Source organism: Cucumis melo, chromosome 2 (genome assembly GCF_025177605.1).
Source record: "Cucumis melo cultivar AY chromosome 2, USDA_Cmelo_AY_1.0, whole genome shotgun sequence".
In the NCBI taxonomy this organism is placed as follows: domain Eukaryota; kingdom Viridiplantae; phylum Streptophyta; class Magnoliopsida; order Cucurbitales; family Cucurbitaceae; genus Cucumis; species Cucumis melo.
In genome coordinates this window covers 1120138-1147746 of record NC_066858.1, presented here as the reverse complement: position 1 = coordinate 1147746, position 27609 = coordinate 1120138, and the positions used below count along the sequence as shown (strand labels likewise).

Below are 27609 nucleotides of genomic sequence, written 5' to 3'. Positions count from 1 at the left end.
AGGACAAGTAGCTCTCTAAATATCTCAAGGATGGTATGATATTGTCTACTTTGAGTGTACATCCTCATGACTTTGCTTTTAGTATCATCTCAAAATGTCTCATATCAATGGAGATAGTTGTCCTCACTCATATACCAAAGATCATTTCTTTATCTAACCAATGTGGGGCTATGGTTGGATCCACAAAATAAAATAAAAAAACGAAACAAAATAAAAAAAATCAAAACGTTTATAAATATAATAAAATTTCACAATCTGTTGATGATAGACATTGATAGTAGTATCTATATTTTGTAAATAATTTAGTTACACTTTATGATTATTATTCAACGAGTGAGTTTTTTTTTTTTAAGATAGAATGGTTTAATGAAAGAAGATATTAATAACATTAACAAACCATAAGAATACTAATTTTAAATCTTTGAAATGAAATAAAATAAAATTATATGTATGAAAATAGAATGAGTGTCAAAATCATTTTAAGTTATTTATTCCCAACACAAAATGTCTTTTTCCTTTTTCATTTTCATTTGAACATTGTGTGCAATTGTGGATCGTTCGTACAAAAGTTTTTAAATAATAAAAATGTAAATTATTTTATACTTATTTTTTATTAAAATTTTAGCAATACATTTTGAAAATAATATTACGTTTTTTCGAATGAGAATTATTGTGATTATTTTAATCAATTCCAATAAAAATAACTTCGAAAAACTAAATTTAAGATTGAACAAATTTTAATACACCTGAACTAAAATAGTATTTTAACAACTTTTGTTCTTAAATTTGTGTTGGAGTTACCCAATAATAGATCTACCGAAATGAAAATTTAGTTTCTTTTGATGATATAATCAACATCAGTTTTTCATTGGTAATCCAATGACCTATTTTTCAAATATTACGTAAATTTCTTTAGCAGTTTTACCATTTAAAATAATTGTTGTTTTATAATTTATAATTTTTTTTCTCTATCTTCAAATAATTGTTGTGTCTATTTATTAAACATTCTTTTCTCTAAATTTTTGTTTGACTCTCTTAAATTCCTAATTTGTATTTCCTCTTTCAAATCGGTCTCTCTTAAATTTTTCCATCACTCTCTAACTTTTTTTTTCAATCTCAAATGTAATATTTTCCTTTTAGTTATTTGAAGATTTTAATATATTTTTACCTTAAAACACTTATTCTAATATGCATTACCAATGTTCAATGCTGAAAATTCATTGAAAAAAAAAAGTAGAATCAAACAAATTAAAATGATTGTATTAAAAATCACATTTAACTAAAATTGAAATAATAATAAACAAAAACTTTTTTTTACAAATATTGTAAAAATCTATAGTTTTTCTTAAACCTAATTCTTTTTAGAAAAATCAAGTACAATAAACTTTGTCTTTTACTAATTTTGTTCTACAACTTTTTCTACTTTCGAAAAAACCATTTTCTTTTATAAATAGTTTCAAACTTTTTCCTATCCATACAAATTTCTCGTCACTTAAAATTTTCGTTATATTACATAGTTGAAAATCAAATTTTTTACGTTAAATAAATAAAAAGAAAAAACTGTCCACTCATTGCAAGCTCAGCAAGAACAATCCCTTTTCTTTTTGTAATTATCTTTTTTTTTTTCTAAAATTTATGAATCATAAATATTTTATAAAAAAAAAAGGTAATGGCATTGTGGTAAATAAAAAAGGAATAAAAGGGCAGAATAGTAATTGAAGAGTCTCTGTCCTCACGTGCTATCTCATTCAAGCCACAAGCCACGCACGCGCGCACGGGAAAGCTCTCTCTATGTCCTCACCGCTAATATTAATACCAACAATAATCAATCAATAAATAAATAAATAAACACCTTATTTTTCTTTTTCAAGAAAAAAAAAAGTAATAAAAGTCCAATTTTATTCTTCATTTTATCTTCTTTTATTATTATTTTTTTCTTTCTAGAGAAACTTTTCTTCAATTTTTTTTTGTTATTATTATATATTCTTCAAATTTAAAATTTCAATATGGGTGTTACATACTAAGTAAAACATTTAATAATCATAGTGAGAACATAGTTAGGAAATTAAAGGAATTTAATTAATCTATATTAATATCAATATTTTGTCAATATATTCGTAAAACTAAACTCTCTTTATATATTTTTTAATTCTTAGTTATTACTTTTAAAAGTTAATGTTTTTTTTTTTTAAAAAAAAACTATTTAAAATCATAGAAAATAAATAAATATTTCAAAATGGAAGGAGATCAAATCACCCAATAAAAATTTTAGTCAACCAAGTAATTAAAAGGTAGACATTAACATTAAAATTTTGAAATTTGAAATTTCACAAAACTAAGATAACAAAAATCTAACGGTTTTTCTACGTTGGTTTTAGATCCGTTTCTATTTAGTCCTAAGTTTTAAAATGTTGTACTTTAAATTCTTAAGTTTTTGAATTTAGTCTTTTACAAATTTATTTTTGAGATTTGAATTTAATTTCAATTTGGTTTTTTGGGGTAAAGGTTCAATATTCGAAATTCGAATTCAACATCTAATTGGTTTGATGTTTCTTTGTGACTTAACTATGTCATTCTTACTTGTTTTTAATGCTTCAAGAAATGAAGATCACTATCCTCACAAACCAATACCAATCTTTTTGACATGATTCATGGAAAAGTTTCAAGAAGGTTATCCGATAGTGAATTGCTCTAACAAGCTTAATTATGAAGTTTTTATAATTGAGTCACTAAAAAGAATAGTGCACCTTGTTAGACTATTTAGTAACTTTCAATTCTTTTAAATATTTTTTAATCATTCGTTTAAGTGTTCCTATGAGTGTGTTTGTGTAAGTCTGTCTTTTAACCATATTTTTAGAAGGTCACCATATATAAAATTGAAAGTATAGTTAAGTAAGACTTAAAGGAATCAAAAGTCACTACATGTACTAATGAGATATACTTTTCTTTTCAATGTTTCAATCATAATAATTCGAAAGCTAAGTGTGCGTAGATTGGAACATTTCTATGTTGGGAGACTTGTTGAAATTTTTCTACGAAGCACGTGAGTGGAAACAAAGTATGATTTAAGGTTTCTGTTCTCAAGGAGTATTTGGAGAAACGTGTTTATTGGAGTTGAACTTGTGTTGATGTTGTGTCTATGTTGATTTGATGACAAGAGAGAGATGAGAGGTAGAGATGTGTCATTGGACTTGCCAATTTGTTTGCACGAGGTTTTTGGATAAACGTGTTTCATGGAGTTGAACTTATATTTATATTGATTTTATGTTAATTGATATGATGTGGTTTGATGTCCAGTATTTGATTATATGATTCTTTATCAGTTGAATGCATATTCTTGATGTATGGAAGCAGAACTTATGGTGTTCCTGAAGTTGGAGTCTTGAAAGAAAGAAGCTTGTATCTTTAAAATAAAGTCAAGTCTGTGAGTATGGTCAGCTTCATGAGTTTTGACTGTTGGGAGAATTCTCTCTGAACCTTATCGAGTGTAAAATTTTAACCCCTTAAATGAAGAGAACTCTTTTGTTAATAGAGTTCTCACGTTGATCCATGAACATGATTTCTAGTCCCAATTAGTTGAATTTGAGTATTATTTAGCATTTGGGTTAATTTAAGCCCATCTTTAGGTTCGATTGGACTCTCTACCAAAAAAAAAAAAAAAAAAAAAGATCAAAATAATCAATTTTATTTGATGGTTGAGATGACAACACTTACATCATCATGATCAGCCACTTTATGTTTTTAATTTCTATTTGGGACATATGATTATCCCAAATTCAATATTCGAAATTTCGGCATTGATTTGAGAATGACGTGACGATTTATGATTGATCCAAAATTTCTCATTCAACGAACTCGTTTTAGTTCATGGAAACAATCTTCTCTCTTAGAAGCATTCAAGTCAAGTAATTAAGGATAACAACCACATTGCAATGAATAAGCTAAATTCAAATTCAAATCTTGAGTCCAAGATGTATTACAAAAGCAAAACTTAAATCTCAAAAGTAAAATTACAACATCTTAAAAACAACAAACTAAATCAAAATAAAACTCAAATCTTAAAAACAATTAAACATCCTAAAATATATATTTTTTGAAATTGTGTATAGGAAAAACAAAGAAGGATTTATTACGTCATAAAAAATTTATTAGCTTGAGAGAAAGGAATTAATAACACTTTAAAAAGAATTGGATTGGGGGGTCCCACAGAACAGGTTTTTCTTTCGGCCTCTCAATTTGTCGTCTCTCTCATCTGGGTTCTTTCCCTCCCCTACAGCGCACCTTAGTTTTTCCTTTCACTTTTCCACTAACTTACGTCGTAGGACTTATCCTTCGCACCTCCCCACCCCCTCTCTTATTGATCTTCTCAGAGTTTTAGAGTGCCTCATAGACTCGAAGTTACGCGGCAAATGTCTCTTCCTCCAATATGTTTGTGTCTTTGAACTCCGATTTCTCCTCTGTTTCAAGATCTTGAAGATACTTTGTTCGATTTCTCAACTGGGTGTTTCTTCAAAGTCGTTTTCTTTCTTCTCTCTGCTTTGATGATGGCTGGAACTAATCAAATCAATCTCAACGAAGCTAGGGTACTACTACTTTGATTTAATTCATTTTTTGTTTCTAATTTTGTTATTTCCCATTTGGGTTTCCTCTCTTTTGCCCTCTGTCTCTTTCTATTATTAGCTGATCAATCGTTGACTCTGAATTTTTATCTTCTTTTTTTTTTCTTTTTCTTTTCTTCTCCCTATTCCTTTTTTATGGGGTTATTTTTTTTAAAAAAAATTTGGCCTTCTTTGTAGCTGTTAGTTTATTGATTCGATGTGGGTTTTTCGAGTTGATCTGAAAGCATTTAGTGTTTGATTTTGATTAGGGATTGGTCGACAGGTTTCTTGAGTGTTTATATGTTGGTCTAAGCTGAAATAGGTAGTGTTTTCTTAAGCTTTATTTTGTTTGGTTTGAGTTTATTTATCTTCTGTTGTTTCTCTGTTTTTGGTTGATTTAATTCTGTTCTCTGTGCTTTTGAAAATACCCTTTGGAGAAATGGTATTTGGTTATTTGATTTGGGGATTATGTTTTGAATATGCTTGTTTGCTTCATAGATGGTGGTTCCACTAAATACCTGGGTTCTCATTTCCAACTTTAAGTTGGCTTACAATCTTCTTCGTCGACCTGATGGGACCTTCAATCGCCATTTGGCAGAGTTTCTCGACCGAAAAGTCCCCGCGAATGCTAACCCTGTTGACGGGGCTTTCTCGTTTGATGTCATTATCGATCGTGCTACGAGTCTGCTTTGTAGAATTTATCGACCGGCCAATGGAGGGGAACCTCAGACTACTAACATTGTTGATCTTGAGAAGCCTGTGGATTCTGAGGTTGTTGTGCCTGTTATTGTTTTCTTTCATGGTGGAAGCTTTGCACATTCGTCTGCTAACAGTGCTATCTATGATACGCTATGTCGTAGATTGGTTAGTCTTTGCAAGGCAGTTGTTGTCTCTGTGAACTACCGGCGTGCGCCTGAGAATCGGTATCCATGTGCTTATGACGATGGATGGGCTGCACTCAATTGGGTAAATTCAAGATCATGGCTCCAAAGTAAAGACTCGAAAACATATATTTATTTGGCTGGTGATAGTTCGGGAGGAAACATTGTACACCATGTTGCATCAAGAGCAGTAAAGTCGGGAATCGAAGTATTGGGTAATATACTTCTAAATCCAATGTTCGGCGGACAGGACAGAACTGAATCTGAGGTTCGATTGGATGGAAAGTATTTTGTAACCATCCGGGATAGAGATTGGTATTGGAGGGCCTTCCTCCCTGAAGGAGAAGATAGAGATCATCCAGCATGTAATCCCTTCGGTCCCAGGGGCAATAGCCTCAAAGGAATCAAGTTCCCGAAAAGCCTTGTCGTGGTGGCTGGTTTAGACCTTGTCCAAGATTGGCAATTGGCTTACGCCAGAGGGCTGGAGAATGATGGCCAAGAGGTGAAACTTTTGTATCTTGAGCAGGCAACAATTGGCTTCTACTTGCTACCGAATACTGAGCACTTCTATACCGTCATGGACGAGATAAGTGAATTCGTGAGTTCTGACAGTTAATAGAGTTGACACTATCTACAGGCAGCCGTATCTAACAGAACCATAACATTCCTCCTCGCGATTAGAGGGGTCGTTTTATAAGATTGTGTAGTAATACGACTTACCATTTTGTTGATTATCATGTTATTTGTCTTCTTCCTTTGGGTCTGGTTCTTGTTGGTGTAAAAGATGGCTGAAACTCGGTTGACAGACTCAATAGTACGACGATTCAACATCTAGCTGGATCGGTTTGGGTTGCTATCTTCTAGATTTTGGATTTAACTGTTTGCTATGGCTCTTATGGCAACGAGAGCGGCATAGCTTTTAAGCGCAGCAGAGTTCCAGTTTAACATTACCTGCCCTGGCATCTCGCTGCAATGCAACGTAGAGGACGATCCAAGTTTACGGGTAACTTTTTCAGTAGCTTGGTTTCATTCCTGCTAGTGACATATTATATATATATATATATAGCTAATTTCAGAACATGGTTGGGGAAACATCCATGATATTGTGATTCTATATGTTAATACATATGTTCTAGAATATATGAAAAAGTTTGCTTATTCTCTTGGTCATTGTAATCTGTTCATTTTTGCACTAGAGCCTTTTTCTGTTTTGGTTATTCTTACCTGTTCTCGAGTCGATTCTTTTTCCTCGATAGCGTAGCGGAGTTGACAATTGCTAGAACTGTAGAAGAAGCTTTTGAAATTTTTTGCTATAATATTTTATGAAGAGATGATGAAATGATTGAGTTTATGTGTATTTTTGTCAGTAGTTTTTTCTTTTGAATTGTATGGATTTTTCTTTGCCAAAAACAGCATAGCGATTCAACCCAAATCTTTAGATACTTTAGCTTTAGTAAAGAATTTTTAGCTCTTTAAATTGATGCAAAGTACTTTTATTACTAAGTGCTTTTTGGATCTTCACTCCAAGTGTTAGAAATATCAAACTTCTGATGGACCACTGTTTTTTCTTTTTCTCTCTTTTTAAAATTATTATTATTTATTATTATTATTATTATTTCTTCTTTCCCCATATTTGATCTTCAAAATTTTAAATATTTTATTTTTATCATTTGATACCAATTTGAAAATCCCTTTTGGTTCTTAAAATGCCATTGAAATAGTATTGCGTTGATTTAGTCTTTGAATTTTCATTTGTCACGGTTTGGTCTATGTATCATATTTAGTCGATTTTGGAGTTTTAACTATTTTTTTTTATAATAATATCACATTATATTCTTTGATTTTGGGGTAAAAAAGCTTTAATTCTAAGTTTAAAGCTTAAATTGTTATAAAGTAATGTAAAGTATTTTAATTATAATATATATATATATATAAATAAATTTGTAAATTTGATTTCTAATTAGTTTATCGATGAGCAAAAAATTCTACTAAATTTTAATAGTGTTTTGTTGTAATAGTGACACAATCATTTAATTAAGTATAGAAACTAAATTATTATTTATTAAGGTTTAGTGACTAAATTATTATAAATTTAAAAGTAGAAATATTGAGTTTAACTTCTTTGAATAAGTCAATACCTATTAGAATTTATGGACTAAGTTCTTACTTTTGTAAAATTTTAGAGATGAAAAGTGTGCATTTGTAGGAAATGATATAACTCACAAGAAGAGTTATTCATTATTGAGGATAGAAACATGTTTTCGAAAAGGATTAAGCTTGTAATGTTTTGCCAAACGTGAACATAATAACTCAATTTGTATAAGCCTGTATTATCAATTTTAAGGTTAGAAATTTGATTCTCAACTCCACACGATAAATCGTTTTTTCCAATCGTTGAAAAAATGTTAATTAGATTGTAAGGATTAAAACCGAAACTTATTACAAACATTAAACATAATTCAACTAACATAAATTTGTACTATCAACTTCAAGGTCAGAGGTTTGATCTCCCACTCAATATGAGAATACAAACTCAATTTTTTTTTCCTATCATTAAAAACTCTAATGTTCTACTAATACGAGCATACTTCGACTGGAATGAACGTGCATTATCAAGTTCGAAGTAAGAGATATCGTTAAAAAGGAAAAGAGAAAAAGATATCGTTAAAAAGGAAAAGAGAAAAAGTCGTAATTTTCTTATTTTTGGATGGTACAACAATTTGTAAGAAAGTAAACAATGCTAGGTTTAAAAAGGAATGGAAGTGGGTAGGAAGGAGAAAAAGAGCCATGTTTGTTGGGACAAATGTAGAGACAAGTGTAACAAAGAGAAGGGGCCTCCATTTGCAAATTAGTAATTCCAATATAACAAACAAAGGGCATATCTCTTCCACATCATTGGATTAATAGAATGAGTTTGTTCAATGGTCCATTCATCAATGCTTTATATGGAGATGGGGAAGGAAGAAAATACAAAGATTTGGCTTGTCTTTAAAGGGAAAAATGGTTCATTTCTCATATAAAATGGTTGTTGGGGTTTTTGGACTTATTTATGTGTCAAAGGGGACCATTCTTTTCTTTCTTTCTTTCTTTCTTTTTTTTTTTCATTCACTTCACACACAAAGGATATATGCATGCAAAATGCTAGCTTTTAAAAGAAAAGATTCTTCCACATCTCTTTAGTTTATTTCATACACACCGTGTCCACAAATCATGTTTGTTTATAGATATACCTGGTTTCACTGGATAACAGATTTCAAAAATTTTGAAACCTTTCATCGACAAGAAGTAGACAATGGTGACCTTATCATTTAAGTGCAAACAGTGCATCTACTTGAGAAGAAAATGATTTTGGAATACGTGTGTCAAATTCTGAATGAGCTATGAGAACAAATTAGCTGCTTACAATGTCAACCAATCAACGTTGAGCTGACAACGATAGAAATAATAAGAAAAAAAAACACAAGTAGTTGTCTGAAAGGAAAAAAAAAAAAGATGATGTAATAATATTCAAATCTACTCAGATACTTATATACGTTAACTCATGTCTAAAATTGAATAGAGTATTTAATATGGTCGTAAGAAGAGGTTACGATATAGACGTGAGGTTAAAACTAACCATGGTTAACTAGGTTATGGCTATGAAGTTGGTGACATAATTTGTTCACTCTCCCTATTGAATATGGTGTGTCTTTGGTTCTTGGCTTTTTCCATTGTGTTAGTGTACATTGGGTCACCAATGGGCTAATCTAAGTGGTCCACTAGATTCCATCATTGCCTATGATCAATAATTGGGTTGGAACCCCACTTTGGTGCTCTTCCCCACTTTTCCCATCTAATTCTTGCAAACTTTTTTCCAATACTATGTGCCAACTAAAACAAGTTCCTTTAGGTTTTCATTTAGAATAGTGATTAAGATGGATGTTGACTAAAGTACATCTTGAAATCAATGGAATGAGAAAAATATACAAATAATATATATAATTATATTTTATGAGATATCCCTGATAAAGATTTTAAATGTTCGAGTTGCTAGAAGATAAAGAAATCGTTGTTTTTTTTTTGATCGAATGGTGCATTCTTTAGTAGAAACATAAAATGTTCGATGAGTTTAAAAGGTATTGGTTTCCATTTAATTTACACCAAAACGGAATTTGAATTCCAAAAATTAAAAGGGTTAAACTCACTTTGAAGTTATTTGGGACGTAATAAATTATAAAAATGCTTGATTAAAGAGTACCAGATATACAAAGATGGCTTTTAAGGATCAAAATTGACATTCTTTAAAAGTTAGGTCTCGATAACTATTTGATTTTTGAAAATTAGCTTATAATTAACATCTATTCCACCCCTATATTTTAATATAGTTTTTTTATTTACTTTTAAACCCATATTTTAAAAAACTATAAAGTCAAACTTTCCAAAACTAAAAAAAAAAAAAAAAGAAGAAGAAGTAATTTCTAGAAGCTAGGTTTTTTTTTCCTTCTCGGACATTTGTTTTAAAATTCAACTAATTTACTTACTAAAGATGAAGATGATGACAAAGAATGAATAGAAAGTATGTTTTAGTTTTTAGAAATAAAAGACAAATGATTAGGAAACGAGACTTTAATTAAGGATTCAAAAAAGTTAGTTTGAAAATTTAAAACTTCGAGACTAAAAAAAGTAATTTTAAATCTATTTTAGGGTGAAATTTAAATTCTATTTTGCAAAATTGAAATTTTGATTTTCAAAATAATATTTGAAAATAGAAAATGAAACACTTTTGGTAATTAAGAACAAAACAAAATTAAAACTTTTTTATTCTCGAAATTATCTTTAAATTATCATAAATAATCAATTGTATTTGATATACATGGTAAAAAAGATTTGATTTTGTTGTTGGTTTGGTTAGGGTAGAAAATTAAAATTGATCAATTATTGTAAATTACCATAAGTAAATTGGATTTCTTTCAAATAAATAAATAAATTGGATTTGATATAGATAGAAACAAATTTTAAATAATTTAGAAAATTAAAATTTAGATCCATTGATAGGGAGAATCATAAATAAAAAATATATTCTCAAAGTGAGTTCAACTTATTAGTAATTAACATAACGATATGAGAGGTTCGTCTTCATCTTCATAATTATTGTATTTAATAATATAAAAAAACCCCTTATAAAAAATTTTAAAAAGTAGCAAAATTCATTAGACTCTCTGTAGCACATTTTCTATTAATAACAATTTCCCATTTCTTAAATTGATTTTATATTATTATTTAAGAAAAAGATTTGAATGTAACTAAAAAAAAGTATGGAAAAATTAATAGTAAAACATAGAGCGTTTGTTTACGCTTCATAAAGAAAATCAGGTGCAATAAATTTTGTTTTTTAATAGTTTTGTTCTATATAGTTTGTCAAATTTTTTTATTTTTCGACAAAATTTCCAAAATTTAGGCGTTTTTACAAAAATAAAAAGAAAAAAAAATTATTTACGATCCATAAAATAAAATCACATGATAAAATAATTCAGTAAGTATAAATATTTTATCAAACTATTTTATATTTTACAATTTCTCCAAAATTTAAAGCATTTAGAGTGAGGAAAAAATGAAATAAAAACAAAAGAGAGTAATGCACCAGCCGGGAATCGAACCCGGGTCTGTACCGTGGCAGGGTACTATTCTACCACTAGACCACTGGTGCTATTTGTTCAACTACTTCAATTATATAAAATTGATTACTATTAAGATATTTCCTTTCTCTTCAATCTCTACTTCATTATCTTATTCATAATAGAGGTATTTGTAGTACTTTAACCTAAGTAACCATTTTTAGTTGAAATAAGGGAGGCAGAAGAATCGAACTTTTAACTTTTAATATCTATATACTACAAGTTCTATGTTACAATCGATTTTCATTTTAAACTTCTAACTTGATTGGCAATTTAGGTCTAGACCATTTTTGTATAGTAATTAGAGTATGGAGGATTGATCCTTCGACCTCTGAAGATAGAGGGAACTACTTACATACCATACTAATACTACTGAGTTAAGCTCATTTTGACAACAAATTCTTACGATTTACTAGTTTATTATGTATAAGCTTATTGTCGAGTTGATATGAAACACTATCGTGTTGAGTAAAATTAATTAAATAGTAAGAGTTGTATGATGCTTTAAAAAATGAATTACTGAGTTATTTACATTTCTGACTTCAGGGTTCAGAGAAGTGCATTGTATAAATTCTCGATGCGTCATTTTATTGTATATTTTATAATATTTTCTCTAATAAAATTATTCTTCTTCTATCTCGTTGATGTAGCCAACACATCGTTAACAAACCATGTAAATCTGTCTGTTGATTTTCTCCTCTTTTATGTTTTTTAATTTATATTTTTTGTTGGATGATTTGGTAACAACATAAAATTTATAGTGTCATTTTCTAAACATGTTTAGGTGTAATGAATTCCCAACTTATATCCAATTGTTGCATGCCATATTAGTCTCATTTGTAACCTTACCAAAAATGCTAGGTTTGAGGGCTCATTTGAATACCAAAATCAGATGGTCCGAGAAAAGCGATCAACCCTATGGATCCGGTTCGTTTATGCGGGTTCACTTAAATAACTCAATCCAAATTTATTATTAACTTTAAAATGTATATTCACATACATATATATTTATTTTAATTTTATTTAATTTCATTAATTTTTTTTAATAATTTATTCTCCGGTTTTTAATTTTTGGTTTTTTGTTTTTGAAATTTTTATATTTGTATTTTTCAATTTATTTACTATGTTTTTTTTTTAAGAAAACAGTTGAAATTTTATTTAAATTTATAATTAACAAAATTTGGAAATTAGTTTTGCAAAATTTAATTTAATTTTTTTTTGAAAATACGAGTAGAAATTGGAGGGTGGAATGAATAACCCTAAGGTAAGTAATGTGTTTATAAGGTTACTTATGTCTTTTTTGAGTAACCATTTCGTTTCTTTTGTTTTTTTAAAATTAAACATATTTTCTTTCAATTTTATTACAATTATTTGCACCTTCTTCCGATTTAGAAAAGGCTTGTTCGTTGGTTTGAATTGGAAAAGTGTGGGCACTGAACCTCTTTTTTAGCCCCCCACAAAGAGCGACCGTTGGAAATAACAGAACAAAAAAAAACCCTTTTCCATATGTCGTGAAATCGAACTTTGGTCTTCGACCTCAAATGGGCTTTCCTTTTTTCTTTAGCTAAGGACATGACCAAGCTAGAACTAGAATATATAGAATGTCATAAAGTAATGGTCGAGACGGATATCGCTGAGCTAGTTAGTGTAGTTTGAGAAGAAAGTAAGTAGCTCGACTCCTCAAGGAAATGGCTAAAAAAGGCATGACTGATAGGGCAAGTTCTTAGCCAAATTACAAATTTCAAAAACAAAAATTTTAAAAACTATTTTATTTAATTAAGTGTTCAAATTTTGGTTTCTAGTAGTTTGAAACTTAAAGTCTATTAACAATCATCCCACCACTGAATTTCTTAAATATTGTTAACTATTCTTTTTATCAATCTTTTCGAAAACCTAACCTAATTTTTAAAAAGTAGTTTTAAAAAATAGTTTTTGAAATTCGAAATTTGGCTAAGAATTCAACTATATTTTACTTATAGAAAATAAAAACCATGGTAAGAAAATAAAAAAAATGGTTTAATTTTCAAAAAAACTAAAAGGATAATCGTTCTATAAATTTGTTTCGAGTTTTGAAGTTTAACTTTCCATCCCACCAATGCTAATAACAAAAGCACAAAAAATATATATATAAAAAGACAAAGAAAGACATGAGATTAACCTACCATTTAATAGTTCATAAATAAAATGCATGGAGGACTCTTGTTTTTGACCTCAAATAATAATCCCTTCTAATTTCTTAATTTTATCAAAATATAATTAATCTAAATTCAAATATATACACATATATATATATATATATATATACACACACACACATATATGTATATATACATATATGTATGTATTTGTATTTTTTTTTCTTTCACCAACTTCATTCTTTTTTTTTTTCTTTTTAAATTTCAGAAGTATGAAAATTTAACCTTCAATAATAAATATTATAATTTTAGGCAGTAAGTACATATTAATTATTATTGAAAACTTAATAGAATTTAAATAAAATAAAATAAAATAAAAATATATATTACTCAAACTCCACCAAGAAAGTGGGGATTGTTAAATATATAATCCCAAAAATGAAAATTAATTTGAACCATCCAAACACATGGCATATATAGAGGATTAATTGGAGAGTTCTTATCCTTCCAAAAAAAAAAAAGTCATATACAGTGAGAAATGTTTGATAATGAGGGGAAAAGTTCAAAGAATCCATCATCAACATTCTAAGTTGATTATGAATATACAGTAGATAAATACAACAATAACTCAAGTGACCAAACATACCAAAATAATGTCAAGAGAGTGTATGTATATATATATATATAGAGAGGTTGGTGGAAGTAAAATTAGAAGAGAGATCATTTGGGGTTGGTAGTTCCACTGACATGGTGATGGAGATGATGAAGAAGAAGATGATGATGATGATGAGGATATCAAAAGGAAATGTTTTGAAGAGTTGGTTGATATGTGGAGTTGTTGGTTTGGTTGTGATGTTGGGATCAATGGTTTGGTTGGCAAATTCTTCATCTTTTAATTCTCCTACGAGAATTCTCGTCGATACTGACGCTGATGCCGATGATATCTTTGCTCTGTTCTACCTTCTCAAGCAACCTTCTTCCCTCTTTCATCTCCAGGTAAATTTACAGTTTTGTAAAACATGCATATACACGATCGTATTAACTAGGTTTAGATTCAAGAAGATACGATAGGTATGTCTCTTTTTATGTTCTCTTAAATTAAAAGGAGTTGCACATTTAAATTCATCTAAAAAAATTAATGTATATAACAATCTTTTTTCTGTTGAGTTATATTCCTTTTTATTAAATGCTTGAAAGGAAGAAAATTGAAGGAGTATAATAGAAAGTTAAAGATGACGAGGGAGGGTGGAGAGTGAAGGGAGGAGTAGTGGGAGATGAAAGCGAATTTTATTTTTATTTTTTAATTTTAAAATGCCAACCGAGAATTAAAATTATAAAGTAATAAATAAAAAATATAAATCAAAGTGAGCTTAGTTCTAGTAATATTTAATCTTCGAGATGGTCACTTCCCGAGGATTAAGATCTTAAAAAGTAATTTTCTCAAACAAAATCAGAGAAATTAAATATGTTTTAACCCTTTTTTAAATCTTTGTGTGTAATTTTCTTTTAAAAAATAACATTTACTACTTTTAATTGGATTCTTCCCATGAAATTACAATTTCTATTTCTTTATCATCTTCATCAATATCCAAATTTATATCCCTCAAAATTTCAAATAAAATTTCCAACTTAAACAATTTAAAATGTTAAAACTCAATTATATCCCTTGGAATTAGAACATAGAACGTCATTAAGTAATGGTCGAGATCGATATCGTGGAGCTAGTGTGTCTTAAGGAGAAGATAAGTAGCTTGACTCCTTGAGGAAATGGCTAAAAAGGCTTGATCGATAGGGCTAAGTTTCCAAATTTGAAAAACTATTCTATTTAATTACCGTTCAAATTTTTGTTTCGTTTTTTAAAAAAATCTATTAAAATGTATTAAAAAATGTCGCTTACGAAACTTAATAACCCATTCCATTTAAAAAGAAAAACCAAAAAACAAAAATTCGTTCGATAAATCATTTGCTTGCTTTATAATCTTTAGTAGTTTGAAACTTAAATCTAAAAACAATCATTTCACTACTAAATTTTTTGTATTGTTAACTACTTTTTATCAAACCCGATCAAAAAAGTGGGGATTGTTAAATATATATACATATATAAACCCAAATAATTACATTTAATTTCTACCATCCAAACATATATATGGATCAAAGGATTAATGGGAGTTCTTATCCTTTCAAAAAAGGTTAGAAAAATTTCAAAGAATCCATCATCAACCCTTCAAGTGATCATCATGAATAGTACATATATATACAGCAATGTCTCTGGTGACAAAAATTACCAAACAATGTCAAAAGGATATTTTTGCAATTTTATATAAATAGAGGGTGGTGGAAGTAAAATTATAAAGAAGAGAGATTTGGGTTTTGGTTTCACTAATAACATGGCAATGGAGATCGAGATGGAGATGAAGATGCAGATGATGGTGAAGATGATGGTGAGGAGAATATCAAGACGAAATTACTTTTGGAAGAGTTTGTTGATATGTGTTATTGTAGGTTTGGTTGTGACGTTGGGATCAATGGTTTGGTTGGAAAATCATTATTTTTATTCTCGTATGAGGATTCTGGTAGATACAGACGTTGATACCGATGATGTCCTTGGTCTCTTATACCTTCTCAAGCAATCTTTTTCACTCTTTCATCTCCAGGTAAACGTGTAGTTTCGTCAAACATGCATATACACATGATCGTATTAGGTTTGGATAATCCAATAAGATATATCTCTTTTTATGTCATTCTTAAAATAAAAAAAGTTAATGCAATAATCACTAACATATTATTCAAATTATGTCGAGTTATATTTTTCTTTATTAAACATTTTTTATTTTATAATGGTGAATGGAAGTAAACTCAAAATTACAAGAGATATATGACGAGAGAAGACGGAGGGAGAAGGGAGAAGCAGCGAGAGACGAGAAACAATTTTTATTTTTTAAGTTTAAAATGTCGAGTACAAATTTAAATTATAAAATAAAATAATAATAAAATGAAAAATATAAAGCAAAATGAGCTTAGCTCGATGATAATTGACATGATTTTTCATGTTTGGGATGAAACGTTCGACCTTTCATTTACATAATTACACTAAATTTTAAACAAATTACTTTTTTTTAAAAAAAAAATTATGTAAATTTCTTTTAAAAAAACATTTTTATTTATTTATTTATTTTAAAAAAAAAAAACATACCTCCTTTATTTGGTACAAACAAAGGGGAAAAAGACCAATTTCCTCATTTATTGAAGACCCCATCCCCTTTTACCACTTTTAGGTTTCATCCCATGAAATCACAATTTCTATTTTTTTATTGTTATTAATATCCAAATTATTATATCCCTAAAAAATTCAAGTAAAATTAATAATTGAAAAGGTAAAAAAAAAATATTAAACTAAATCTCAATTTTTATTTCTCACTAAATATCAATTTTTAGTATAAGAAAAAGTTTGTTATTAATATAAATTTTAAGTATATTAATATAATATTAATATGGTTGGTGTTGGTTTGGTTAATAACTTAATTATGTTGTAGGGAATAACAATAAACGGGAATGGATGGAGCGACGCGGGACATGCGGTGAACCATTTGTACGACATGTTGTTCATGATGGGGCGAGACGACATCCCAGTTGGTGTCGGCGGAGATGGCGGCATTTCCCCTGACGCCACTATTTCCCCTAATCTTGGTGGTTACCTTCCACTCATTGATCAGGTTAATTAACCTAACCCCCATACCCCATTACCCATTTCTTTTTCTTTTTTTTTTTTCAAAATACACTAATGTTAAGTTTAGAGGTGATCATTGGTCGGTTGGAATCAGATTTTTGACAAAATCGCCATCGAAACAACCATAGTCAGTTTAGTAAATGTTCAAACCAACTTTGACCTTGATGAGCAAGGGTCTCTCGGGTCGTTTCTAATACTTACAAAGACTTCTTGGAAATTCTTGGTTTAAAACTTTTCGAAATCGACCCCTCTTGTTTCTGAATAACTGAACTTAGTCGGTTGGTTCGATTTTTCGGTATATCATGCTTTAGTTTAGACTATTAGATTTGGGAAATAGGATTCCTAATTTATGAAAGAAAAAAAATTGATCCATGATGTAATACATTTCTAGCAATTTCTATGAAATGTAAGTTTAAATATAGAATTTTAACATGCGTACAAGTTTGAGGGTTTAATTCTTGCACTTGAAGTATAATTGCAATTCTTTTTAGAACATCAACTAAGGTAGAAGGATTCGAACCACAGACAAGTATAATTGCAATTCTTTTTAGAACATCAACTAAGGTAGAAGGATTCGAACCACAGACAAGTATAATTGCAATTCTTTTTAGAACATCAACTAAGGTAGAAGGATTCGAACCACAGACAAGTATAATTGCAACTATCACTATACTTTTTCTATAGCGGTAGTTATAACTTATATTTTTCATCCTTAATTTTTTTAATTGTAAAAGTTGGGCAATAAAACTTTATATAAATATTAAAACTAGACCCTCCGACTAGGAGTGAATATGATAAACCGAAATTCCGAACCAACTGATCAAATCGAAGTCGTTCGATCAAAAAACGAGAAGGGAAGGTCGGGGTTGGTTTCGGAAAGTTTCAAATTATTTTTAAGTGTTAAACCAACCCAACCAACCCTTACTCATCGATTTCGAGGTCACTTTGACACTTTACTAAATTGACTATGATCGGTTTGGGGTCGTTTTTTTTTCAAATAATTCCAACCAACCAATATCACTCTCAAGAATAGTATTCATTAAAGATCAACAAAAAATGTTGATATGCATACATACATATATATATATTGGTACACGAATTACAGAATTACGGGCCACTAAGATTATGTTAATATGACTGGGAAGTATTGAATTTGTTGATACTTTTTCTTTGGTTGAGCAAAACTGAAATGGGGCGGTGGGGGGTGGTTGGTTTGGACAGGGCGTGTCGACGGCCGGGCAATGCAGATACAGGCAAGCCATTCCAGTGGGAGGACGTCTCAATGCCAATACCAATTTTGGTTTACGTAAATACTTTCTTCCTCAGGTACTGCTCTTTCCATTTTCTTCTTTCTTCAATTCAATAGACCAACTCATTTCCACTTCAGATATGATTCCTTTGTTGTACTTGTTTTTGCCTTGCACATCTTTGATTTAACTTGCTCCATGAACTTCAAATTACTTATTTCGTTCAATTGGTTTAGTCTCTATGCTTTGAGCTTAGTTTGAGTTTGATCTCTATAATTTTGGTTTAGTTTCAATATAGTCTATGGTGTTAAGAAATCAATAAACAAATAAAGCAAGCAAATGTAAGCTGTGGGGAAATCGATACGAGGATTTAACAATCAACAGTGTGTTAGCTATGTTTACGGGCGAAGGAAGAGACTGGTTTATTATTAAATCGTAAGTAAATAGCATAAGTAACATAGATATAAATACAAATATAATTTAAAATTTTTCAGTTTGTGTTTTTTCTATGGTTTGTTCACACATTACCACGTTGACAAATATTTTGCACATGACAATTTTACATTTGGTTGATTGTGTTAGTTGATTGTATAGTGGTTTAAGGCTGAGAAAAAAATTTCAAAGAATTTAGGTAGGTTGTTTAAGTGAGAAACACAATTTTGGGACAAGTTGTGAGGTCAAACCAAATTATTGTAACCAAATTGAAATTTGAAACTGATCTCATACCATAGACTGAATTGAAACTAAGCACAAACCACGAAGATTAAATCAAAACTTTTAATACCATAGAACTTGATCCAAGCTATAAAATTCAGCCACACTTATTTGTTGATAGTTTGTACTAGTTTCAATATTGTAGTCCCCCAGTTTAACTTTTTTTTTCTTATTTGGTCTATATTTTTGTTAAATCTCCTACATGCTTCCATGGTATCGCCAAACATTTAATATTTATCTTATGTAGAATCTTTCCTTTGGACCCAATAAAGAAGTAGAATGACTTGGCATCGGAAGAAAATGTGCCTCTTAAGAAAACTATCAACATTTCGCATGGATTAAATGATTTTTTAGAGATTTAAGGTAAGTATAAGGATAAAATAGAAACACTGAGAAGTACAAAGTTCAAACTGGAAACAAGCCTAAAAGACTAAAGTAACAATAACTTATTCTAGACTGATAAGACTTGGCTGATTTTCAACAATTTTGCAATCCACTGTGCTTTTGATTAATTACCTCATTATTCAAACAGAAATTCAAATCTTGTTTTATTTCAAGTGCCCCCTTTTTTCTATGTTGATACTTGACAGGGTAAGAGAAGATATATTCCTATGAAGCAGCCGACTGCACAGCAGGTTATGAAAGATGCAATATCTGCAGGGCCTACTGCAGTTTTTCTTATGGGAGCTCATACAAACTTGGCTATATTTCTTCTGTCAAATCCTCATTTGAAGAAAAATATAAAGCATGTTTATGCCATGGGTGGTGCTATTAGAGAAATTTGCTCAGAGAGTTCTCATGGGAAGACATGCAGCAATATTGGGAACTTGTGGCCTCCAAATACAAATCCATATGCCGAGTTCAATATATTTGGAGACCCTTTTGCTGCCTACACAGTAACTTCTACTTTTACTGTTGTTATCAGTTGATTATTAATTTTTAATCTATGGAACAATCTGCATATGATGATGAATGTTATGTGTCAAATGTTCTAAATCATATCTTTAAATGAGATAACTCAACATAGAGTGCAGCTAAATAAGGAAATAGAGAAACTTAATTAATCTTTTTGTCAATGCTTTTGCTACAAGTTAACATGCCACTACTTGCAATAGGACATTAGAACTTGTGTAGAGATATGGATCTCGCATATTGAAACTCTCTCTTTGTTTTTCTTTCTTCATTTTGTTTATCATATATCCTTTGCTAGTTGAGTTTTGTATATTGCCATTATATATCGAGTGCATTGATAATTAGTTCTACGTTTTTTGAGTGCTTGGCTATCAATCACTTGGGCCGAAAAAACACTCCGTATGTTCTCACTTTGAGATGCTTTTGATTTTTTTGATAGAACGCTTCAGATACTTCCAAAAAGGAACCTTTTTAGTGAGAAGTGCTTGTGGCCAGATTTTCTTTTGTGTAATATTGGAATATGCGTCTGATATTACAGTGTTGCTTCTCAGGTATTACATTCTGGAATTCCTGTTACACTCGTTCCTCTGGATGCAACAAGTACCATTCCTGTGAATAAGGAAGTATTTTTGGCATTTGAACAGAGACAAAACACTTATGAGGCCAAATATTGTTTCCAGTCGTTGAAAATGGCTCGCGACACTTGGCCTAGCAGTGGATTTTTCGAGGTAATCTTCTGTAACTGATTGATTTAATTATCTTTCACTTAGAAAGATGTCTGATTTTTATAGCTTCTCAAGCTAAGATAAAATAATAATCACAAATTTAACATGTTCATTGTAGTGACTTACTATTTTTACAGATGTATTCGATGTGGGATTCTTTTATGGTTGGTGTAGCTTTGTCCCAAATGTATAATTTGCACAGAGGGGGCGGAATCGGAATTAATGCTTTTTCGAAGATGGAATATCTAAATCTCACAATTGTTACATCGAACGAACCATATGGGATCTCTGATGGATCAAATCCATTTGTTAATGGACGTTTGCTCTCAACATTTGGTTTCCAAAAGAATGGGGTGCATAGTGGTCATGTTCAGACAGGAATGCTCGATCCATTCTGCCTTGCTTCAACAGGAAAAGGGAAATGTCAGGTATGCTGCCTTTAAAAGTTTCGAGCAAATTTTTATTTATTCTACTATTTATTTTTTATAATAGAGAGCAACTTTTTTTAATCATATATGTACAAGAAAGTATTTCATATGTTAGCATATTTGGAATTGTCTGTTAAGGTCTTCATAGAAGATTTGTTGCAGCTAAGAAGTAAATTTCTACTTTTTAGGAAGTAGGTTGAAATTGCAATAAATTATAGGGTCTAACTTAAGAAACTTATGGCATACTCTTCAATCACAAAAAACTATTTTATGGTTTTGTGCTAAATATAATTTGTTGGATTACAAAATAGTGGTAGTGCAGCTTCCAAGGATTGGCCCCGGTTCTGGGTTCAAGCTCTCAAGTGAAAATTCATTTGATAACCATTTGTTTTTTCTTTCCCCTGAAAGTTGTTCTTCTTTTTACACATTCTTTCTAATTGTGTTCATCTTTCCAAAGGGAACCTTTGAATTTCAAAAGCAAAAATACATATTTAAAGCTATGATTTAGAAAACGTCCTTAAAAAGAAGATAAAAAATCCACATGTAGAAGTATTGTTTATAAATGTAATTTTCATAACGCAAAACTCAAATAGTTATTGAGCAGTGAAATGTTCTTATTTCTTGAAGTTGGCAAAGGAGTGGGAGAAACAAGTGGGCCTTGAGAACATTGCATGGACTGGATCCTCCATTTATCAAAAATAAAAAAATAAAAAAATAAAACGTATTATTTCTGTAATTCATTCTGTAGCCAAATGTCTCTGAATATAGACGTCTAGAAGTTTAGATTTAAAAACAAGTTGATAAAGTCTGATGGCTTTATGTTTTTGTTGCTGATGAATTTTCTTTTAAACAATTATGAAATTTTAGTAGAAGTTCGTATTTTTCATTACTAGACATGTGTAAACGAGTTCCACAAAATGCTGATAGGATGGTTATACAAAGGAAGCAGATGGCTCGGAATCAGTTCAAGTTCTAGTTGCTGTGGAAGCTAAATCAACTATTGACACCAACAGCTCAATTAATAAAGCATTTTATATAAGCTTCCTGGATGTAAGCCTGACAAAAAGTTTTATTTTGTCAATTTATTATTTTTTATGCTTACATTTAGTTTGTCCTTTTCACTCAATTATCTTACAAACTACAATCTTATTAGATTGGTACTTATCACTTTATACGTCTGCATGAGGAAGTTGCTCCTTTTGTTTAGCATGGGGAACAATTTAATTCATTGGTCTCTTGTTTCATAGTTAATGGCTTTAAACAATTAAATGAATGGGAAAGCACCATAAAAGGTATCCCTGGTGTTGATTGCATGAAATGTTTAAATATGCTTCAAGGTATCCCTAGTATTTTTCTTTTATGTACAAAATGATCAGATTATGTGCAAGAAAGTGTTGGATTTTTCTAGTATAGTGTTAGGGATACCTCCTAAAACTCAAGAACACTCAAATATGGAAATGTACGAAAATATACTATAATTACATAAGAAAGTTACAAGAATATCTAGCCTTTCGAGAGGATTAGTCTATCCACCAAATTTTCCAAAGGAAAACCCACAAAATTCTTCACACAGTTCCTCCCAACCCACTCCCTCTATCTATAACTTAGAGTCCTAACAAACTTACTATCTAATGACTGATATGCTTGTAATAACCATAATAATATTTCCCCAAATACTTACGTACAACTGAACTAAAACTTTGATGCTTGATAGTTCTAGCATTTTTGCCCTCAAAATTTCTACCCTGTTTACTCTCTCAGTGAAATGTTTATATAAAAAATGCAGGTTCTTAATAGTCCACGACAGACGGGGAGGTTTGATTTTAGAGCTCAGTTTCCTAAATACAGGGAAGTATTATATAGACCAAATTTTGGGAAGAGATTACTAGGAAAACCAGTTATTTTTGACATGGATATGAGCACAGGAGATTTTCTCACGCTTCTCTATCTCTTGAAGACGCCCATTGAAATCATCAATCTAAAGGTATGGTGCTATTTTACTTGGTTTTTCATGTTTTGAAAACACTTTACAACTTTACCCAGATTTTAAAAACAAAAAAGAAGTTTCTATAAACTATTTTATTTTTTAGACCTCGTTTGACAACCATTTAGTTTTCAAAATTATGCTTCCTCTCGCAATTTCTTAATCTTGTTTTCATCTCTCCTAAATAAACATTTGAATTCTTAGACAAATTTTGATCACAAAAATAAGCTTTTACTTTTTACCAACTACTTGTTTTTAGTTTTAAGTCGTGGCTTGGATTTTGATAACACTCTTAAGATGTAAACAACAAAACAAAAGAAACCAATAGTTGTAATTTAAAAAATATAAATCCAAACGTTATCAAACAAGACCTTAGCTTTTAAAATTTAGCTATGCTTTAAAAAAGACCGAGAGTTCATCACAAAACCGAGAAAAGTGTTAGGAAATAAGCATACATATTAGAAAAAGTGCAAAAAAAAAAAAAAAAAGCTATGAATGTGTAGGATGTTTATGCAAATCTTAATGTAGACTTTATTGGATGATCTTATAAAACCAATCAAGATGATCCTATAGCTTCTACTTTTAGTAGAAGTGTTCATTTGCAAAGGCCAAGAATTGTGTGTATTTCAAAGAGAACTTCAAATCTATTTCAATAGTTGTCTGTGTTTACCTCCTCACTTGTAGCTAAGGCATGACTGCTTCTCTTTCTTTTGTTATTATAAGTGTTAACGCACCATTTTCCAGGGAATTATAATCAGCCCAAATGGATGGGCAACGGCTGCGACAATAGATGTTGTATATGATGTATTACATATGATGGGACGTGACGACATTTCAGTTGGTCTTGGAGATTTATTTGCCATTGGAGAAGAACATCCATTGTTTCCTCCTATTGGAGACTGCAAGTATACCAAGGCCATTCCTCTTGGTAGTGGAGGCTTCTTGGACTCGGATACACTTTATGGATTTGCTCGAGACTTACCTCGTAGTCCTAGAAGGTATTTCTTTTTAGAATGCATATAACTTGATATAACTTCTTCTGATGGTTGGATGGTTGTTTTTCTTCTTTTCCTAGTTCATAGTGTGTGAGATTGGGAGCATCGGGATTGATGGTCGAGAGTATGTATTTAACTAGTCACGGTGTATGCTCAAATTAACCATGATTTGATGATTGTTTGGTAGTAGATAATTCCCACACGTTGTCTTAGGTGTTTTAAGTATGAGTTTGGAATGACTTTGTGGAGAGTGAAAATGCTTTTGGCTAGTTAAATGCATTTTTCAATATTTTCTTGCCATTTGGTTAAGTTGAACAAAAAGTGCTTTTAGAAATTGTAGAAACATCTAAAATTGTTATAAAGCGCTTTTTAGAGAACTTACTTAGGTCCTGCTTAATATGATTTTCTAATTGCTTAAAAATTTTTTGAAAAAAAAAAAAGGAATCTTTAGAAGACTATTCCAAACAAACCCTTAATCAATGGTTATTTTCAAATTATTTACAGGAAAACACTTCACTTAAAAGCATTACTCTCAGAAATCCTCTACACTTACTTTAAGTTCCATCTAACAGCCTAGCTCAAACCTCTTGCAATATTTGGTAGACCTATGGGTTCAAATGATCAAGTGGAAAGAATAAAAGGTTTTGGTGTCACTCAGAACTGAGACTTACTAGGGTGTGCAGATCCATTTATGGATAAGTAAAATGGGGCTCAATACCATGATTACCATAAAATAAAATGACATTGGTTAACCATTTGTTCTAGTTTTCAATAGAAATGGAACATAGTCATTTATATATGATGATTATATGTAGAAAATCATTTGCTGTGCAGATCTTAATGGATGATTTTCTTCAAGTACATGCAACATTGCTACAGCACAACTGACCCAATTTTGAACAAAACCAATTTCCCATCCCTTTTCCTGTTCAGATATACAGCTGAAAATTCAGTGAAGTTTGGAGCATTTAGAGATACTGATCACCCTGAACTCAGACAAATGTCTGCACTTGATGTTTGGAAAGACGTTTTACGAACTCTAGATCTGGATGCAAAAATTACTGTTTTAACCAGCGGACCTTTGACGAATCTCGCTAAAATCATACATCATAAAGCCATGAGCGCAAGGATTGAGGTAAACAATGGTAACCTTTAATTATTGCATAGGCATATTATTTATCATTGAGGATTGATGGTGTGATGACAAGCTGTGCAGTGAAAACATTCTTTTATTGGGTTAAAAAACACTTTTGGTCCTTGAACTTTAAGGAAGTAACAATTTAGTCTCCAAGCTGTGGCTTGCAATAATTTATTCCATGTATTTTATTGCATTAGTATCGCTTTATAGATGTGAAAAAATTAGCAAGTTCACTGGATTTGAGTACCCAAATTGAAGAACATGATCATATAGTATCTACGTTTCTTGTGGAAAATCTTGGTGCATGACAGTTTATGCTTTTTCATGTCTAATTAGTGTACGTATTAAGCTTTTTCCCCCTTTCTGGAAGAGTGAGTACTGTATTAAGTTATTAACTATTATGCTTAGCCTACTAAAATGTTATGGTCAGAACTTGCCAGTTTCTTAGGAAAAAGATTGTTCCAAGTTTAGCCTATGATTCTAAAATCTTTGTTTTGAATGGTGTGAAATGAATATTTGAAGTGTGAAGTATTACAAAATTCTGTATTTGTTTTTTAGACACAAGTGGAAATTCATATGCTTTTACTTTTGGTACTAAAAAATGTCACTTTAAACACAAGATCATGTATATTGAAACTGTTATAGTCATTGTATAAAAGTTTATGACCTCAACCTTCTATCAATGCTAAGTGGTCTATTAATCAATTAATCCAAAAACTTGAAGCATCATGCAAAATTAAACTTATAATAGGTCAAAAGTGTAAAAGAGTGTCGTTAGCGATTAAAAATGCACATTGAAACATAAAATATATAATAAATGAAGGTTCTAGAAACCAAGAACAAGTTTAATAGTAACCAAAATATTGTCTTGATTATTTGTTGTTGCAGGAGGTATATATAACTGGAGGACACATTAGTTATGGGGTAGACAAGGGAAATTTGTTCACTATACCTTCAAATGAGTATTCAGAATTCAACTTCTTTCTGGACCCTATAGCTGCAGATTTGGTTTTTGGCTCAGGATTGAACATCACGCTTATCCCATTGAACGTGCAACGTAGAGTAAGTTCTTTTTACAAGATCCTCAAAAAGTTGAAGTTCAGAAACAGAACACCCGAAGCATGGTTCTCTCGACGTCTACTCTACAGGCTATATGACCTTAAGCAGAAGCATCATCAATACCATCATGTGGTAAAGTTGCTTAATTAACTTGATTATTCCCTAACGAATCTGCTTTTTACATTGGTCAATTAGGAAGTAGTTTCTTAAGTTTCTTTATCTCTGCTAGCTCTTTGACATCTTATGGATTTTTTCATGTCGAATATGCATTTATAATCAATCTGCTGCATTGTAGGTTTTTTAGACATAAAACTTTCATCCTCGGTTGAGAACCATAGTTTAAGAAGAGAAAACACTAGGAGTGTGCTAGATGGGTTTTTGGTTGTTTTCTTTCCTAAAAATATTAAATTACTAATTCAGTCTCTAAACTAACACTTAACAGTTTCAATCACATCTCTCAACTTTATAATGGTTCGATTACATTTTTCAATCACGAGTTCCTATTTCATTTATCCTCTAAAAGATTTGACGTATCAATTGGAGAAATGCTAGAAGATTTGGTATGATATGATGTGAATGACAAAAGAACATAAATAAATTGGACAAATTTTCTAACATTTTCTTTTAACAGGATATGTTCTTAGGAGAAGTCGTTGGTGCAGTGAGCTTGGCTGGAAAACATTTGAATTTGAAGCAAACATTCAGCTTCAAGCCTCTCAAGGTAATCTCAAATGGAGGTGAATCAAAAGTAGGGCAAACAATTATAGATGGGAAGAAAGGGAAGTGGGTGAGAGTTTTGGAAAGTATAGAACCACTTGCAGTTTATGAAGATCTTGCAAATGCATTGGCTGATGAAAAGCAAACTGCTGTTATTGCAAGTTTTGAAAGCTAGAAAATGCTCTGGAGTGCTTAAGTACTGATTTTGCAAGGAAATGTGATGAAGAATGTACATATGGAGCTCAATGATAAATAGCTACACAAGAAAAAAAAAAAAAAAAAAGCCCTTCTGAGTTCTGACCATGCTTATGTGACTCTTCTCAAAGCTTGCTTAGTTAGTTATATGACAAAGGAAATATGAGAAGAAAAAAAAGAATGATCTCTTTAGTGTTATAGTCAAGTGAGTTAATTTTAGGTTAAACAACAAGTTTGATTAGTGTAGTTGAAGGAATTTTCATTTTTGTGTCTAATAGGACCCCACGGTATTTAAAGTGTTAAGCAAATCAATGAATTTTCACTTGAGGTAGTTGCAAGAATAGCAAAGAAAAAAAAAAGAAAAAAACCATTAGTATTTTTGTAAATCTACCGGTGTATTTTTTAAATCTACAAGTATATAGCACAAAATTTAAATTTTAGTTTCCATCTTTCTTTAATTATGAGTAATACTGAATGCACTCATCTTCATTTACCTCATT

At 30.5% G+C, this 27609-nt stretch overlaps 2 protein-coding genes across 4 annotated transcripts; both read left to right on the top strand.

Annotated features, from left to right (window-relative positions):
- Window positions 1-4258: 4258 nt before the first annotated feature.
- Window positions 4259-6649, top strand: LOC103492211 (gibberellin receptor GID1C). The gene is made up of 2 exons (XM_008452493.3): window positions 4259-4583; window positions 5097-6649. Exons 1-2 carry the CDS (start codon window positions 4542-4544, stop codon window positions 6093-6095), a joined length of 1041 nt encoding a protein of 346 aa, XP_008450715.2. The 5' UTR covers window positions 4259-4541; the 3' UTR covers window positions 6096-6649.
- A 7311-nt stretch (window positions 6650-13960) lies between these two features.
- On the top strand, window positions 13961-27567 carry LOC103492210 (nucleoside hydrolase 3-like). 3 transcript variants are annotated; one of them, XM_008452491.3, is made up of 12 exons: window positions 13961-14264; window positions 16802-16981; window positions 18217-18321; window positions 19547-19852; window positions 20420-20596; window positions 20731-21021; window positions 21949-22071; window positions 22808-23005; window positions 23750-24003; window positions 24934-25135; window positions 26027-26329; window positions 26829-27567. In XM_008452491.3, exons 1-12 carry the CDS (start codon window positions 14016-14018, stop codon window positions 27087-27089), a joined length of 2649 nt encoding a protein of 882 aa, XP_008450713.2. In that variant the 5' UTR covers window positions 13961-14015; the 3' UTR covers window positions 27090-27567. The 3 variants fall into 3 exon arrangements, with proteins under 3 accessions (XP_008450713.2, XP_016900935.2, XP_050937243.1); XM_017045446.2 differs by lacking the exon at window positions 13961-14264 and adding an exon at window positions 15456-15922; XM_051081286.1 differs by lacking the exons at window positions 13961-14264; window positions 16802-16981; window positions 18217-18321; window positions 19547-19852 and adding an exon at window positions 20113-20267.
- The last annotated feature ends 42 nt before the right edge of the window (window positions 27568-27609 follow it).

What these genes read in the sequence shown, in the direction of transcription:
- LOC103492211 (XM_008452493.3), top strand. Translation starts at nt 4,542, where the DNA reads ATGATGGCTGGAACTAATCAAATCAATCTCAACGAAGCTAGG. An exon ending in TCAATCTCAACGAAGCTAGG is followed by an intron (nt 4,584 to 5,096) that starts GTACTACTACTT and finishes TTTGCTTCATAG; the next exon opens with ATGGTGGTTCCACTAAATAC.
- LOC103492210 (XM_017045446.2), top strand. Translation starts at nt 15,656, where the DNA reads ATGGCAATGGAGATCGAGATGGAGATGAAGATGCAGATGATGGTGAAG. An exon ending in TTTCACTCTTTCATCTCCAG is followed by an intron (nt 15,923 to 16,801) that starts GTAAACGTGTAG and finishes ATTATGTTGTAG; the next exon opens with GGAATAACAATAAACGGGAA. An exon ending in TTACCTCGTAGTCCTAGAAG is followed by an intron (nt 24,004 to 24,933) that starts GTATTTCTTTTT and finishes TTTCCTGTTCAG; the next exon opens with ATATACAGCTGAAAATTCAG.